At 44.0% G+C, this 17,009-nt stretch overlaps 1 protein-coding gene across 4 annotated transcripts in view; it reads left to right on the top strand.

Moving 5' to 3' along the window:
* Nucleotides 1-16,049, top strand: part of fynb (FYN proto-oncogene, Src family tyrosine kinase b) — an 87,080-nt gene extending 71,031 nt beyond the window's left edge. Inside the window, exons 8-14 of one of the 4 annotated variants that reach the window (XM_085383196.1) lie at nt 3,614-3,778; nt 4,113-4,268; nt 5,433-5,612; nt 9,778-9,854; nt 10,764-10,917; nt 12,323-12,454; nt 14,459-16,049. In XM_085383196.1, the coding sequence (XP_085239322.1) occupies nt 3,614-3,778; nt 4,113-4,268; nt 5,433-5,612; nt 9,778-9,854; nt 10,764-10,917; nt 12,323-12,454; nt 14,459-14,667 (1,073 nt within the window). In that variant the 3' untranslated portion in view covers nt 14,668-16,049. Of the gene's footprint in view, nt 1-3,535; nt 3,779-4,112; nt 4,269-5,432; nt 5,613-9,777; nt 9,855-10,763; nt 10,918-12,322; nt 12,455-14,458 lie in introns of all 4 variants that reach the window. The other 3 variants (XM_085383195.1, XM_085383193.1, XM_085383194.1) reach the window with 3 other exon arrangements.
* Nucleotides 16,050-17,009: the final 960 nt, after the last annotated feature.

The raw sequence follows: 17,009 nt of genomic DNA, 5'->3' as shown, positions 1-17,009 counted from the left end.
GGCAGATGTTGAAGGACCTCAGTCGCCTCAAAAAATAGAGACGACTCTGGCCCTTCCTGTAAAGTGCTGTGGTGTTTTTAGCCCAGTCCAGTTTATTGTCAATGTGTACTCCAAGGTATTTATAGTCCTCCACAATGTCAACACTGACCCCCTGGATTGAAACAGGGGTCAGGTGTTTCCTGGTCTTCCTGAAGTCCACGATCAGTTCCTTGGTCTTTGCCACGTTGAGCTGCAGATGATTCTGCTCACACCACGTGACAAAGGAGTCGACCACAGCCCGGTACTCTGTCTCATCATCCCTGCTGATGCATCCAACCACCGCAGAGTCATCAGAAAACTTCTGAAGATGGCAGGTCTCTGTGCAGTGGCTGAAGTCTGTGGTGTAGAGGGTGAAGAGGAAGGGGGAGAGGACAGTCCCCTGTGGTGCCCCTGTGTTGCTAATCACCTTGTCAGACACACACTGTGGGAGACGTACATATTGTGGTCTTCCTGTCAGGTAATCAACAATCCAGGACACCGGAGAAGCATCCACCTGCATCGCTGCTAACTTATCACCCAGGAGGGTCGGCCTGATGGTGTTGAAAGCACTGGAAAAGTCAAAAAACATGACCCTCACAGTGCTCGCCGGCTGGTCCAGATGGGTGTAGACACGATTGAGCAGGTAGATGATGGCGTCCTCTGTTCCGAGACGAGGCTGATAAGCGAACTGAAGGGGATCCAGATGTGGTCTTACTATGGGTCGCAGCTGGTCCAGGATGAGCCTTTCCAGGGTCTTCATGATGTGGGAGGTCAGTGCCACGGGCCTGTAATCCTGGGGGCCACTGGGACGAGGCGTCTTTGGTACAGGGACGAGGCATGATGTCTTCCACATCACCGGGACCCTCTGCAGACTCAGACTCAGCATAAACAGTTTATGAAAGACTCCACACAGCTGGGGGGCACAGGTCTTGAGGACAAGGGGACTCACTCCGTCTGGTCCAGCAGACTTGCCTGAGTGAAGTCTCCTCATTTGCATCTCAACCTGGTATTGAGTGAAGGTGATGGGTGGGGGAGGGGTGTCAGGAATCTCACAGGAGGCAACATGTGAAGAGAGGCTGTCCGTCCTGCACTTTATCGCCACTCTAAATGGCATATGGAGCACACCTTTGCAAATAACCTTGACTCTTTGCAGGGCTTATGCTTTTATTGCTTTCTGCTTTGCGCTATTTTCTATTTTACATGTTGCTGAAGAGCCGAGGAGCATATCGGGCATCGTAGAGCGTTGTTCTGTTCTTCGCATCACCTGCAGGGGTCAGAAAGCAATAACTCTTGGCTGCTAATCTGGCCAAATTCACTAACAGGCTGAGAATCAAACCTAGCTTTACTCTGTTCAAACGACATTTCTGCTAGTCACGAGAGAGAAAATTAAAAGCTGCACGTGATGAAATAAAATAGTCAGTTTCAAGGAGTACTGAGTTTTGTTTGTTGTTTTGTTTTTAATTTTTATCGTTTTGCATTTTTTAGTTGTAGAAATCCGATTCCTTAAGTGTGTTTTTACAAATAAATGGCTGCAGTTCATGATGATGCTTTTGCTTTTTGCATTCCACTGATGTCAAGATCACTCTCTGGTCTTTACCTTATAAGGTCAAATGCCTTCTTGTGAATTGGTACCATTTAAATAACATTTTATTAAAATGCATTGATAGAATCAGTGGCTTCAGGGGAACAAATTACAGTAGGAGTGTTGTTACCTGCTCTCACTCATTCACATTCTGGTTGCGTAATAATGTCTTTAAAGGCAACTGACCCAAGAGAAGACCAGGAAACAATCCTCTGAAATGATTTATTGCGATTATAAAACGGTTAACAAGCTAGCCCTGTCTACTTTTATATTCTGTTTATTTATTTTTTTCGTGATAAATTGATGTGATAAGGCACTGAATGGATTTGTGTATGATCCTACCATCATTCTACCAAAACCAGGTGTTGGGAATTGCTCAGGTTTGTAATTGATTAGAGAGCAGAACATAAACTTTAATAACTGTCAGCAATAACACATTTATGAGCAGGCAAAATGGAGTTCAGCAGCATCACAAAGACTAACTTGGTCTTCAAAATAAAATGAGCTTTCCACACTTTAAGCCGCCACCTCTTTCTGTGAAACACCCTCTGCTTCTGTGTTTTCTCCGTGGAGACGGTGCACATATTGACAGCTTTTATGACAGCCAGTGGAGAATACACAGAGCCGTATTGATGTTTGAGCGGAGCAGCTGTGGCAGCAGGCAGGTGGCCCAGATGGGCTTTGATGGCCGTGTTCCAGGTTTAACACTCCTGTGGGTGAGACGCGGGCCTTTATCTCATCTTTACTGCCCTGTGCAAACACCCTGGGGTCTTACCAGTGACCGTGAGGATAAAAACCAAGGGTCACTTTATCATTGCTGTCAAGGCAATATCTAAATATCAGCGTGAGGATGCCTGCGGAAACTCTGACCTAATCCACTGGCTTAATCAGTCGGGGGCAAACATGAGACTTCCTTCAGAGTATAAGAAAGAATGATTTGAACGAGCACATAGATGTCGTGGTGTTATCAGCTAAAGTGACAGCAAACAGGCCTAATCTAAATGGAAAGGGCACTCATCGTCCTAAACAAGTATGGTCGATAATGCTTTTCATAGTACACAAAGTACCTATGATTTAACGTTACATAACTATAAATATATACATTTTACCGTGCAGCTATCTCTTTACGTAAATGGCCATTGTTATCATAAACCGTGTGCACGTCGCCATGCCCTTAGCCACAGGAAGCCTTTAGAGTCTTTAGTTCTGCTTGTTGCTATTGAGTGTTGAAGACTTTTACTGTTATACTGTGATACTCTACCAACCCAGGCCAGAAATAACCATTAAAGTCATTTAAATTTCAGCTGTAACTGCAGAGCTAGGTACTGTTTTATTTTAGCTTTCCAGCAACAGATGATGCTTGTGAACTTATAGCACACTCAGAGGTAGACTGCCAACAATTTGAAATGACAACCGACCCCCAGTTTGGCTGTTTGGCTACATGTCAGAGCTGGCGTTTGTATCTCTGGCTGCTGTTTTAACCCCTTCACCACCCAACACCCAACAGTCTATACATCATTACTCGCTTGTTTTACAGATTGTTGGGAGTTCAGAGGGTAGACTTCCAACTCTAACTATGCTCTGAAATCATATTATAGAAAATGAGAACATTTTAATAGATTTCTATTCGTTTTGGCTATTAGGAAGAATATACTTAACAAGTTATTACATAAAAAGCCAGTTGTGAAAAGTTCATCCGCCAGTGCTACATCACAACGCTCTAATTTTATAAGTATGAGACGCGTGTGACTTGTAAGCAAACTGATTAATCTGATGATCAAGATGGATGAAAGAGGCCACATCCTGAATCTTTTCACCTGTAATCAGCTCATGTGCCCACCAGAAAGTGAAAACAGAGGCGCTGGTTCTCAGCTTTGATGTTTACTATGCTTCCAGTTGTTGTGCCACTCTGAAGCTTGTCTTTGTCTCCTGCAGGGTGCTGCGCTAACCCTCTGTACATCTCCCTCTCTCTGTCTCTGCTCTTTTTTGCGCGTTGCCGTGTGCTGTGTGCAGATCGAGCCGCGGGGCTCTGCTGTCGCTTGGTGGTTCCCTGCCACAAAGGCATGCCCCGCCTCGCTGACCTGTCCGTCAAAACCAAAGACGTGTGGGAGATCCCACGGGAGTCGCTGCAGCTGATCAAGCGTCTCGGGAATGGGCAGTTTGGGGAGGTTTGGATGGGTACGGATCGAGTCGCCTCCTAGTAAGGGGGCCACTCGGAAGGAGCCACACAGAGCTGACGGAGACACCAGACACAGTCCAAAACACAGGCCAATAATCTGATGGGTTCGATCAAATGAGAACATGGGGCAAAAATGTTGGTAATTCTTAGATTGAGGGTGTTGCCAGTCAAATTGTCCTTGTTTTCCAAACTTTTCTGCCAAAATAATCTGGAAAAATCATCCAGTGTGTCAGGAAACTCTCACAGCCTAAAGATGGCCTCCTTCCATGTGTACCTCACTGCATGTTCCTTTCCCCTAACCCTGTTTGCCTTACCTCCCCCCCTCCCCTGTAGAGAGTGCGGATGGTTTGTGCTTTAATTTAACGGGCGTGTGTGTGAACTACATCCCTGACACTGTGGGCTTGAGTCATGATGCCTGGGAGATCAGCAGAGACGCACTTGAGTTGGAAGTAAAGCTGGGAACAGGATGTTTTGCCGATGTGTTTTATGGTAAGAAAATTCAAAACCAAACTTTGAAATTTTCACTCTGGCCCATCCCACAAGTACACGTGGAGTCTCCTTTATGCTCATCTATGTATTCATAATTGTGCCAAGAAGCTATTTTGCCATTTCACATGCAAGCTGGAGCTTTCTTATCCCTCTCCAGCACTCCCACAGGATTTTTGTTTTAGTTTCTTAAGACATAAACTATAAAGTCTCTTTGAAAATCAGCTGATACCTATAAGAATAGTTTTCCACCCCACAGTGTATGTTTGCATTCTTATAATATTCCAGTTGAACACTGAGGTGGCCCTGAAAGGTGAAATGCATTGCAGCTTAAGAAAACACCAGCAAACAGAAAATACTCAGCAAAAGTACACACAAACACACACAACAATACTTTTTGTGTGCTTTTGCAGTATTTCTCTATTTGCTGATGGTTTCTCAGTTGCAGTATGTTTGACCTCTCTGGGCCACTGTAGCAGCAGGTTACCAGTCCTGACTTCCAAAATTGAAAGCACAGTCACGATGCTACAGAAGCCCACTCTGATATATGAGCTTAATCTTAAATTAAGCCCCTTAAAATAAACAAGTAGGTCAAATTTGTCTTTCCTAAGATTCTTGTATGTTTACTGTAAAAAATAATATAAAAAAGGTACTGCTTCAATAAAATAATTGAAGTCATCCATACCTTTACCTACATTCACACAGTATTTTGATAGAGTGCATATTGGAGGCATAGCCGTGCTGTGTTACAGTCACTGACATGTAACCAGTGAGGAGCTTACAGGCTTGCCTTTGTTGATCATCCTACAAAGGATTATCCGCTCCCATGTTGGCGTATTGTGACTCTTAAAGCCCTGCTGAATCTCTCTCCAAGCCTTTAAAAGCCATTTCAAATCAATGTCCGCTCCAAATCCCGTACACATTTAATTATCCTTCAGCCCAACCACTGTGCATGAAAGATTATTCCCTCAGTCTCTCGATCGCTTCCTGTCTTGCATGTTTATCTCGTTGTCATTTCAAAGCAAGACTTTCCCCATGTTTTTAAACTACAGTTGCCTCACACCTGCCAATCATGTCTTCGGGTTAGAGCACAGGGTTGTCAAGCTTGACTTTGAAATGACACGAATGCATTTTCCCACTGTACTGATGCCAGCTTCTGTGTACCAGGAACGTGGAATGGCACCACTAAGGTGGCAGTGAAGACTCTGAAGCCTGGCACGATGTCCCCAGAGTCCTTCCTGGAGGAGGCTCAGATCATGAAGAAACTCCGTCATGATAAGCTGGTGCAGCTTTACGCTGTCGTGTCTGAGGAGCCCATTTACATCGTCACAGAGTACATGGGCAAAGGTAGATGGAACACACCCACAATCCACAGCTGCTTACTTGCGTTTTTCATTGCACCCCAAAAGTGCTAGTTATTCACTTGTTAAAAAATAATTATTTTTATAAAATAAGAGTTGATGCAACAGTTTCCTGTTTCAAAATATGCAGTTTCTCTCGCTTTTACAAGCATCTTATACTATGTAGAGTGATTTTATTGAAGAAGAATAGAAGAATTTTGTCATCACCATTCAATTACGAAAAAGATGAATTTTTACAGAATTTCTGTTGAAAGAGAAAACTAATAATGGAGACACAAGCTTAAAGCTCTGTGTGACAAAAATGGGTTGTAAAGCAGTTGACCTTGCGTTGCTTTTGGTTGCATGTCAGCGAGTTTGCCTCTCTCACCCTTGTGCAGAAACAAAGTGTGAGAGAGGAAAGGACTAACACCAAACAAGAGAAATAGCTCTTGGTATGGTTTTGTGCGTAAGCTGCAGACTCAGAAAACGTAACACAGCCAAGTTTTGCAAAGCAAAGCAAAGTTAATTTCCATTAGTAGAAGAGTTTAAAGTTCTATGTTATGTTGTATGTTGGTTGTGTGACCAGCTCAGTCCAAGCCCCTGTATGTGTCTTCACTGACCACTATCTCAGTAAAAAGTAACCCCGGCGGAAGGGGCTACATGAATAGGATGAGGGACCTATGGATTCTTCGATACCCAACATCCACAATGACGGCGAAACAACTAGTAGCTCAGTGTTCCAATATTCGAAAGAAGGGACTGCTCTCACAGCTAGAGATTGACGAGGTACAACACAAATGCTACGGCAAGGAGGAGTCAGGACGCCAGGTCAGGGGGGCGATATCATCACCCCCACCCGAGATTGGGTACATAGCCCCAAGTGCGATAGGAGAAGGATCGTTGAGTGCGAGAGGAACTGACCTGAAAAATAGGATCATGGCCAAGCTTGAAACCTGGATCCCCCGTAGCCGGTTACCAAGATTACGTGAAGTACCCTCAGAAGGTCTGCTAGATGATGTTAATGCAGCACTACGGGCAATACCTACAACCACTAACAAGCTGATCTACAATACGGCAGCAGTGATCAGTGAGATGCTTGGCTACAAGTTGAACAGCGACAAGGGGCAGTACCCTCCATGGAGAAGGAGGCTAGAGGGCAAGATCAAAGTAGCACGGAGGGAGGTTAGCCAACTAACGGAGTTGCAGAAAGGTGCGACAAATAAGGTGCCTAAGAAATACAGCAAGCTGTCCATACCTGAGGCCTTGGAAACTGCCAAGCAAAGACTCACAGCCTTGGCCAGCCGCTTGAGGAGGTACACCAGAGAGATAGAAGGCAGGAGAATAAACCAGCTGTTCTCCACAGAACCAGCAAAGGTGTACTCTCAGTGGCAAGGGAACAATAAGAGAACAGCACCACCAAGGCTGGAGACGGAGCAATACTGGAAGAGCATATGGGAGAAGGATGCAACCCATAACGGCAATGCTCAGTGGCTAGTGGATCTGAGGGCAGACCACAGCGACCTCCCTGAACAGGGTCCAGTAACCATCACAGTGGCAGATATCCAAGAAAGGGTCTCCAGTATGAAGAGTTGGACAGCACCAGGGCCCGACATGGTTCACGCCTACTGGCTGAAGAAGCTGACTGCACTCCACGAGCGTCTGGCAGCACAAATGAACCAGCTGCTAGTTAACGAGAGACACCCGGAATGGCTAACTGAAGGCCGGACGGTCCTGATCCCCAAGGACCCCAAGAAGGGACCGGTCCCCTCCAACTACCGACCAATAACCTGCCTCAGTACTACATGGAAGCTCCTGTCAGGCATCATATCGGCTAAGATGAACAGGCACATGGGTCAATACATGAGCGGGACACAGAAAGGAATTGGCAAGAATACCAGAGGCGCAAAACACCAGCTACTGGTAGACAGAACAATCAGCCGAGACTGCAAGACCAGACTGACCAACCTGTGCACTGCCTGGATTGATTACAAGAAGGCCTATGACTCAATGCCCCACAGCTGGATACTGGAATGCCTAGAATTGTACAAGATCAATGGGACCCTAAGAGCCTTCATCAGGAACTCAATGGGGATGTGGCGTACAACACTAGAGGCCAACTCCAAGCCCATAGCACAAGTCACCATCAAGTGCGGGATCTACCAAGGAGATGCTCTGTCCCCACTGCTGTTCTGCATAGGCCTGAACACCCTCAGTGAGATCATTAACAAGACTGGCTACGGATACCGACTACGGAACGGAGCAGTTGTCAGCCACCTCCTGTACATGGATGACATCAAGCTGTATGCCAAGAGTGAACGAGACATCGATTCACTGATCCACACTACCAGGCTATACAGCAATGACATTGGAATGTCGTTCGGACTGGAGAAGTGTAGTCGGATGGTAACAAAGAGAGGGAAGGTAGTCAGAACTGAGGGAATGAACTACCAGAAGGCAACATTGCAGACATAGAGGACAGTTACAAGTACCTGGGGATCCCGCAGGCGAATGGGAACCATGAAGAGGCCGCTAGAAAAGCTGCAACCACCAAGTACCTGCAGAGGGTCAGGCAAGTCCTGAGGAGTCAGCTGAATGGTAAGAACAAGATCCGGGCCATCAACACGTACGCCCTGCCCGTGATCAGGTACCCTGCTGGGATAATAGGCTGGCCAAAGGAGGAGATAGAAGCCACTGACATAAAGACAAGAAAGCTCCTTACCATGCATGGAGGGTTTCACCCCAAGTCCAGCACCCTGAGGCTGTACGCTAAGCGGAAGGAAGGGGGCCGGGGACTGGTGAGTGTCAGCACCACAGTCCAGGATGAGACAAGGAACATCCAAGAATACATTGGGAAGATGGCCCCAACTGACCGAGTGCTCAGTGAATACCTCAGGCAGCAGAAACCCAAGAAAGAGGAGGGAGACGAGGAACCATCATGGAAGGACAGGCCCCTGCACGGTATGTACCACCGGCAGATAGAGGAGGTGGCTGATATCCAGAAATCCTACCAGTGGCTGGACAAAGCTGGACTGAAAGACAGCACAGAGGCACTAATCATGGCAGCACAAGAACAAGCTCTGAGCACAAGATCCATAGAGGCTGGGGTCTATCACACTAGGCAAGACCCCAGGTGCAGGCTGTGTAAATGGTGGTGGCTAACCAACCGGACATAGTGGTGGTAGACAAACAGAAGAAGACGGCCGTAGTGATCGATGTAGCGGTTCCGAATGACAGCAATATCAGGAAGAAGGAACACGAGAAGCTGGAGAAATACCAAGGGCTCAGAGAAGAGCTCGAGAGGATGTGGAGGGTGAAGGTAACGGTGGTCCCCGTGGTAATCGGAGCACTAGGTGCGGTGACTCCCAAGCTAGGCAAGTGGCTCCAGCAGATCCCGGGAACAACATCGGAGATCTCTGTCCAGAAGAGCGCAGTCCTGGGAACAGCTAAGATACTGCGCAGGACCCTCAAGCTCCCAGGCCTCTGGTAGAGGACCCGAGCTTGAAGGATAAACCGCCCGCAGGGGCGTGCTGGGTGTTTTTTTTTTTTTTTTTAAAGCCATAAAAAGCATATATTGTGGCCTAAAAGTGAAACTTGTGGCCAGTTAAAAAAATGTTTGTCAAAGCACTTTGTTTCATTCCAGTCTGAAGAGTGAGCGCTCTGGAATGGCAAACCCTGCCTTTCAAAGAGAGTGGAGATGATTAAGGCCTGCAAAACAGTCCTTCAAAACACTGGGGTTCAGAGATGCCACAAGAAAGCGTTGTGGACGCGCATTAATCACCAGAGAATGCAAGAATGGAAACTTTGATGTACGTTGCTGTGTCTGCTGCGTGCAGAGCCTGCCATATCTAGGTCAGCCAATTAAGCTGGAGAGGAGTGCCTTTAAAAGAGCCGATCCACTGTGGAATTGTATGAGTGTAGAAGTTTATGTGGGGATCTTTTTAGGTCCACCAATCCAATATTTATTTTTGTAGCTGGCGAGCTTTTTGTGGCTTATTTCTAAGAGATATTCACCTGATTTTTCTTCAAGGTTATTTTACTTCAGATTTACAAACACTTCCTGTGTTCCTGTATTGCACAGGGCACGGAAACCAAAACTGATTTAATAAAGTTGTGTTTTATTTATTTTATTGTGCACATGTGTGCAACATAACATGTTTTTATGCCTACTCCAGGAAGCTTACTGGACTTTTTAAAGGATGGAGAAGGACGAGGGTTAAAACTGCCTAACCTGGTGGACATGGCTGCACAGGTATGCCACAGACTTCAGGTTATGGTCCTGAAAATGGTCCTGCTATGGCAGCAAAATCTGTTTGTGCAACCATAAATTCCAAAACATCCCAAAACCGTTAGGACACTGAATAAAATGTAAATATGCAATTCAATTCAGTTTGATTTATATAAATGTACACCCTACAATATGTGGTACTATGAAGTCTTTTAAGCTAAGATAGGGCCTGATTATTCAATATAATCACATATATTCTAATATGTGATTAGAATATGGTCTGACATTGGTTAGATTAGAATATATGTGATATATTTGAATAAATTTAAAATTGATTCTGGATTTAAAAGGGATCCAATGAAGAGAAGCCAGTACAGGAGAAATACGCTCTCTCTAGTATTCTCTGTTAGGATTCTTGCTCCAGCATTTTAGAACAACGAAAGGCTAAAGTCCGCCTCTAGTGGCCACTCCAGAAACTGCACTTCTGCATTGGCTTACTTTTTCAACCCCAGAACTTGTGCCAGTAATTCTACAGCTTTGTTCTTTATAAAATATGATTCTACACTGGTTTCAGTGTACCCTTCTTGTTGTCCTCTTTTCAAAACTGCAACTTTATGATTGCTCTAATCATGTGATTAGAGGACTTCATTAAGAGATAACTTGAGGGCTTCTATTGTCAATTTCTTTTTATTTGACCCAAATCTTTAGCAAATAGAGAGTCATTGAGAGAGAAGTTGAATCAAACCAATCCAAACTGCAACGACATATCTTACTGAGGGCTGTCCTATCAAAAAACAAGCTTTACCTACCATTAGATATAGATATAGATAAATAGATATAGATGCTATTAAATGTATTCTCGTGAAGTGAGAGCAACTCACAGTTGAGACAGAAATTTCTTTAGCTATTGTTGCCTTCTGTGCTGTTCTCAAGGTGGCAGCAGGTATGGCCTACATTGAGAGGATGAACTACATCCACAGAGACCTACGCTCTGCTAACATCCTGGTTGGCGACAACCTGGTGTGCAAGATCGCCGACTTTGGCCTGGCAAGGCTCATCGAAGACAACGAATACACGGCTCGACAAGGTAGGGCTTCTAACTCCTTTCCAACTTGCTCAGAAACGATGTTAAATGCACATACTTAATGCTCCCACTCACACAAGCTCACATGCTGCCTGACTGCATTAGATCATGGAGGAAATTCGCTCTGGGAGTTGCAAGTTTTGCATTACACCCACAAGAAAATGACTAGCCAGCACAGCCAGTCAGCTCCAAATATTTTTCTCAATAACACAGACATTGAGGGAAGACACTCCCTGCCCCAGAGACACAGAGAGATTTTAAACTGGACATCATGTTACTTCACTATTGACCCTTGAAGCCTTTGAGATATTCAGATATCAGGTTGTGCTAGCTGTTCCCTGATTTGGAGAAAACATATTTGTACATTCTGCATTCTGGAAGTATAAATAAATATCCACAGACCTTTTTCTGATCTAATTGCCATTTCATCCATCAATCCATTTTCATCCGCTTACCCAATTCGGGGTCATGGACAAAGTGGAGCCTATTCCAGCTACCGTAGGTGAGAGATGGGGTACAGCCTGGACAGATCACCAGTCTGTCTCAGAGACACCAAAACGTTGCTGTGCCCTCATAAAATAATTCTTGGGTTTAATCCTTTTAATTCAACAAAGGAACATTTTCTTCCACATTTGAACTTTAAATGTGCAGAAAGACAGTTTCATGCAGAATTATGGGTCATGTTAGATTAACGTTTATAACAAATGTACGTGTCAGCACTCAGAATACTGTAAATATCGTCATTTCCCAGCTGGTTAGTTGAAGCTCATAGCAGCTGTTCATGCCATTTCTATGTGCTCAGCAGATACTGTCATTATGTTGTAATTTCTTTCCTCCCTTTGACAAATGAAGTCATTTTGTTGCACACATGTTCTTTGCTCTCTGCTAGATGCTTCACTTCACTTTTAAAAGTCAGACCTCTGATGTTTAATCTCTGGTCTCTAATTTCCTTCCTGACTTTTCCCAGGAAGTACTTTTAAAGTTTAATCAGTTACAATCAATGACAGCGTGTGAAGGGGAACCTAAGAGAAAACGTGAATGTTCCTTTTTATCCTGTAAATTTTTTTACAGGCTGTATTGCTGGTATCAAATTTGTACATGTTAGCATTGTTCACTTAAAAGAGAAAGGCCACCACATATACAATAATATGCATTTACACACATACACTCACTCACACACACACACACACACACACACACACACACACACACATGTATATATATGTATATATATGTATATGTGTATATGTGTGTACTTTAAAGATAAATTCATCAAGCTAGTTTAAAATGATAAGGGACTGTGAAGGCCCAGTATAACAGAAAAAAGGATCATGTTAAACTGAATAAACCTGAAGTGTAGACATGCTCTCCTCGTTAATACTAATGTGGTCTCACTGCTCTCCTTCAGGTGCAAAGTTTCCCATCAAGTGGACCGCCCCAGAGGCCGCGTTGTACGGGAAGTTTACCATCAAGTCAGACGTGTGGTCGTTCGGCATCCTGCTGACGGAGTTGGTCACCAAGGGTCGGGTGCCTTACCCAGGTAAGGAAGGGGAAGGATCAAACGGTGCAGTAGAAGCTAAGGTCTGCTCGCTCAGCTGCTTTCACCTTGAGCCGGTCAGTCTACACTGATTAAGGGGCTCAATAAAGGGGAACTGCGAAACACTGAGCAGTTACCAAAGTACACACAGCTATCACAACAGGCAGCTCCTGCTGCTGTTTATGGGATTAAAATGTTCCTTTACGCTTGGGTAACCTTCGTTTCCCTGCCAGAATATGAGCTAACCCTTAATTACTTCTGCTGCCCTGTGGGACAAGATACATTTTACACAGAAACAAAAAGAAAGAGAGTGGGAGAGGCTGGGGCGTACTCCGTATACAGCTCCATGCAGGGAGGGGGAACATGTTTGACCAGATGGTGCTGGTGGGCTGGTTCTGCTGTAGAGAGCAGGTGAGGATGGTTAGCTTGCAAGTGAGCTGAGGGAAAAGCAGCACCTTAACAGCTTTATAAGGTAGTGGACAAAATAGCAGAAAAATGGACTCAAGAAAGAGAACTATCCTACCCAGGAGACACTTGAGATGAAGATTATTGCCAGATTCAGTTAAAAACTGGAAGGTTTCTCAGATCATCTGGAAAGAGACCCCGTAGAATTCAGCTGTTTTTAAAAAGGGAAAAGACATCATTTGAATTTATATTGAATTTTATCTGATCTCAGGGTCAAAATTATACAACATCAGTAAAATTTGGTTAAATGTCTCGTGGCAAGTTTCACTTCAACACTTTTGGGAGCCAACAACAAGCTTCTAGCATACTTCAGACTGGATATTTGACTGTTCATTGAAGTAGGTTGGCATGAAGCATAGTCCACAAATTTTAATAGGCATGAGGTTGGTGTGTTGGGAAGGCCTCTGTGTTAGAACACAGTTTCAACTGTCTGGCTGTCTGGTTGGAGAATTTGGAGGTAGTCCATTATTCCGTTCACTTTGTGCAATGTACCACGAGCCTCTAGCAGCACAACATCCCAAGAGCATGACGCTACCACCACCATGCTTGACACTGTTACAGAGTTCAGCTTTGCCTCATCTTTACTACTACAATAATATCTCTCGTCATTGTGGCCAACTAGTTCAATTCTTTGTCCCATTTGACCATAAAGCTTTTCTCCAGAAGGCATTTGGCTTCAAATTTTAGTCAAGCACTGAGGACAATGACTGTGTGTTTGAGCAGATTCCAGTTTTTGGCAGGTTTCGAGCCACAGTGGATCGTGAGTTGTTCCTAAACAACCTAACCAATGTTAGACCATCAGAATAACTTTTACTTGAGTACAGTTGTTTCAACTGATGATCTGAATCAGCACTTGTCTAGAAATGGCTCCAGAAGACCTTCCCAACTTGTATAAATCTACAATTCTTCGTCGATGTTCACTGAGTTCCTTGTCCTTTCCCATTGTTCTGTATTGGTCAATATAAGGCTGCAACAATGCATTGAGTAACTCAAAAAGATGGTGAGCTCAGGTGGAGTCAAAAAAGGGGTTTTCTAGCATCCAGAACAACCAGCTGTAATCAACATTCAAATCTTTACTGAGAAAAAGCCGACAGGAATCCTTCATCAAAGCACCTGATTAACAACCTCCAACGTGAAGAAAAGCAAACTTTGTAGCTGCTTCCATCCACTGCTGTGTGTCTGTTTGATCACCTACTGAAAAGAAAATAAGCAAAAAGAGAAGAACACAGTAGGGAGACCACAGCAGCAACCAACATAAGCATAAGTGCCAGTAAATAGTGAATATTGAATGTTACTGAGGAGCACTTAAGACCGACAACGCACGACATGTTCAGACTAGGCCATGTTTTTCAAAACTTTAGTAACATTATTTTGTAGATTTTGCTTTCTTCAGTTAGAGGTTTTAATTAAACAGATCTTCATTAAACAACCCTTTGCAGATTCAGCACGTTAAGAACTGATTTTTTGAATTTGATCACTGCGTGATCCCAGGCAGAGCTCCCGAGCGCTCTTTCTCACCTGCTTCCTGCATTTAATTTTCAGGTATGAACAACCGAGAGGTGCTGGAGCAGGTGGAGCGGGGCTACAGGATGCCGTGCCCACAGGACTGCCCCATTTCGCTGCACGAGCTGATGCTACAGTGCTGGAAGAAGGACGCAGAGGAGCGGCCCACCTTTGAGTACTTGCAAGCCTTCTTGGAAGACTACTTCACAGCCACCGAACCTCAGTACCAGCCCGGGGACAACCTCTAACCCACCGCTACCACCCCCCACACCCTGTTCTTGCTTTCTCTCTCTGTCTCTCTCTCTCTCTCGGGGTCAGCTCGAGGCCTGGACACGATTAGCTACAGCAGTGCTATATAAAAAACAAAAACAAAAAAACTATGGATCCTTTTCAGCCTGGCCTTTTTATGTTAGGGATGTGTACAGCTTCCTCAGCTCAACTTGAGTTCCAATACAAACCCCCTGACGACACCGCCCTCAGTCTCCGACACGCCCCCCTAGTGTCTGAACTCTGTAAATGCCATAGTTAACAAGGCTGATGGAACTGGGGTTAACTGGGGGTTGTGCTAATGCAGTTCCTTGTATTCAATGTAAATAAGAAAAGCTTGTTTTAGTTTGTCTGCTTCCGTTTCAGATTTTATTTTCTTCTGCACAAAAGTAATAATAATGATAAAAGGAAGTCAAGTACCTGAGGAGGCACAGTTAATCTGTATGTGTATTATACTGTAGCTTCTCTATTATTTTCTAGAGATTGAATTGGAAGGCTCTATATTTTTTTCTCATTTCCTATAAAAGAGAATTCATCGCTTTATTCTCTACTTTTCAGTTACACGTGTTATTGCATAAAGTTTCTCCTGGTGAGCATGACACAGTCCACTTTTTTTTTCTTTTTTTTTGCCTTCCCGTCACAAAAGCTTCTAGTTAGGCTGCTGCTGCTGCAGGTTCTTTTACAAACGATCTGCCACATTTTTGTAAATCACAGCAACGTACAAGGATTTTGACATATCCCTCATTGCTATTTGGGTGAAAATGTTTCTGTCTTTATACCACTGGTGTGTTATTTTGTAGCTGGGAGACAAGAAAGATTTTCATTTAAGAGTATAAATGTCTTTGATTGAGAATCTTCATTTGGAAACAGATCGTGGGGTTTTTCCTCCTGCACGTCCTCCACCCGAGCCTGCAGGATCAACAGGCTGCACCTGAACCAGGACCATCTTACCTCCTGAGCTGCTTCTTCTTTTATGTTTAAGTGACACGATTATATTGAGTCTTTGATTTTATTTAACCCTTTTAGGTGATCCTTCGAGAGACATTTGGAGTATATGATCAGGGGAGCTCTGGACCAGTTCATGTGACAGGAGTCTGAATGTGAAACGCATTGAAAATAAATGGAAACCAGCTCTGGTCTGGTCTGGTCTTAATGCAGATGGTATCAAAGCCTTTGGTAAATCCTCATTTTTCAGTTGTACAGCTAAATGGGTTTTAAGTGTCGCTAACTTCTCTCCTTTGTATCTTTCATTTCCATTTTTTATTAACATGACTCGTTTTGTTAATTCAGTGATTTGGCATTTGGAACTCAGAAAAGACCAATAAACATTTTACACTCTTTCCAAGACACTTATTATGACCAATGCCAGTGTTTTACATGTGTGTGTGCACCTGCCTGAGAAACCAAGAGAAACTGCATGCTCACAGAGCAAGAGAGCCAGTGGCAGCCAGGCCCTACTTTCCCTGTGCCCTCACACAACTTGAAGTGGTCAAAAGGTGGAGCTGAAAAGAGAGAAAAAGAAACTAAAAATAGATGCAGCAAAATGTGACAAATTAACTGCCATGTTAGTACCAGCACAACTGGTAACAAGCCCTCACAGTCACAGGAGGCTGCTGTTGCTAGCAGCAGAGCAGGAGGAGGAATCTTATTCTGGATCTTGTTGTGACATATACTCTAAAAACTAAAGATTTTACAGTATTCCCTGAAAACCTTCATTTGTCTGATAATTTCTTAAAAACATGGATTACACAGCAGTAGCAAATACATTACATTACTGTAGATGTCTTTCTGAAATTGCTGTAGCTAAGTCAAGGATATAATCCGCCTGCTGTTATCCTCTTGAATGAAATGTGCCAACACCGTGGGAGTTTAGTTTAGGTAGCTGCTCTGCTCTATGCCTGATTATCATGTTAATAGTGTGACATTCTCACTGCGTACGATTCTGCCTGGTATGCAGTGAATAACTTCAGTAATCCAACCAGGCTGTCTGTCAGATTCCATTCCTACAAGACTGCTCAAAGAAGTCCTACCATTAAATAATGTGTCAATCTTAAATATGATAAGTCTGTGGGCTATGTACCATTAATATGTACCCCTACAGGCCTTTAAGCTGGCAGTAATTAAACCATTACTCAAAAAGATTTGATCCAGCTGTCTTAGCCAATTGTAGGCCAGTCTCCAACCTTCCTTTTATCTCAATAGTTCTTTAAAGAATTGTTGTAAAGCAGCAACAGAGGAATGGTTTATTTAAAGAGTTTCAGTCAGGTTTAGGACCTCATCACTCAGAAGGTTAAAAATTATCTTCTTATGACCTGTGACAAAT

The sequence above is a fragment of the Rhamphochromis longiceps genome, linkage group LG15, assembly GCF_057381845.1.
Source record: "Rhamphochromis longiceps isolate RC_006_pf linkage group LG15, R_longiceps_female_GT1.1, whole genome shotgun sequence".
NCBI lineage: Eukaryota > Metazoa > Chordata > Actinopteri > Cichliformes > Cichlidae > Rhamphochromis > Rhamphochromis longiceps.
This window is presented reverse-complemented; position numbering and strand designations above follow the sequence as displayed.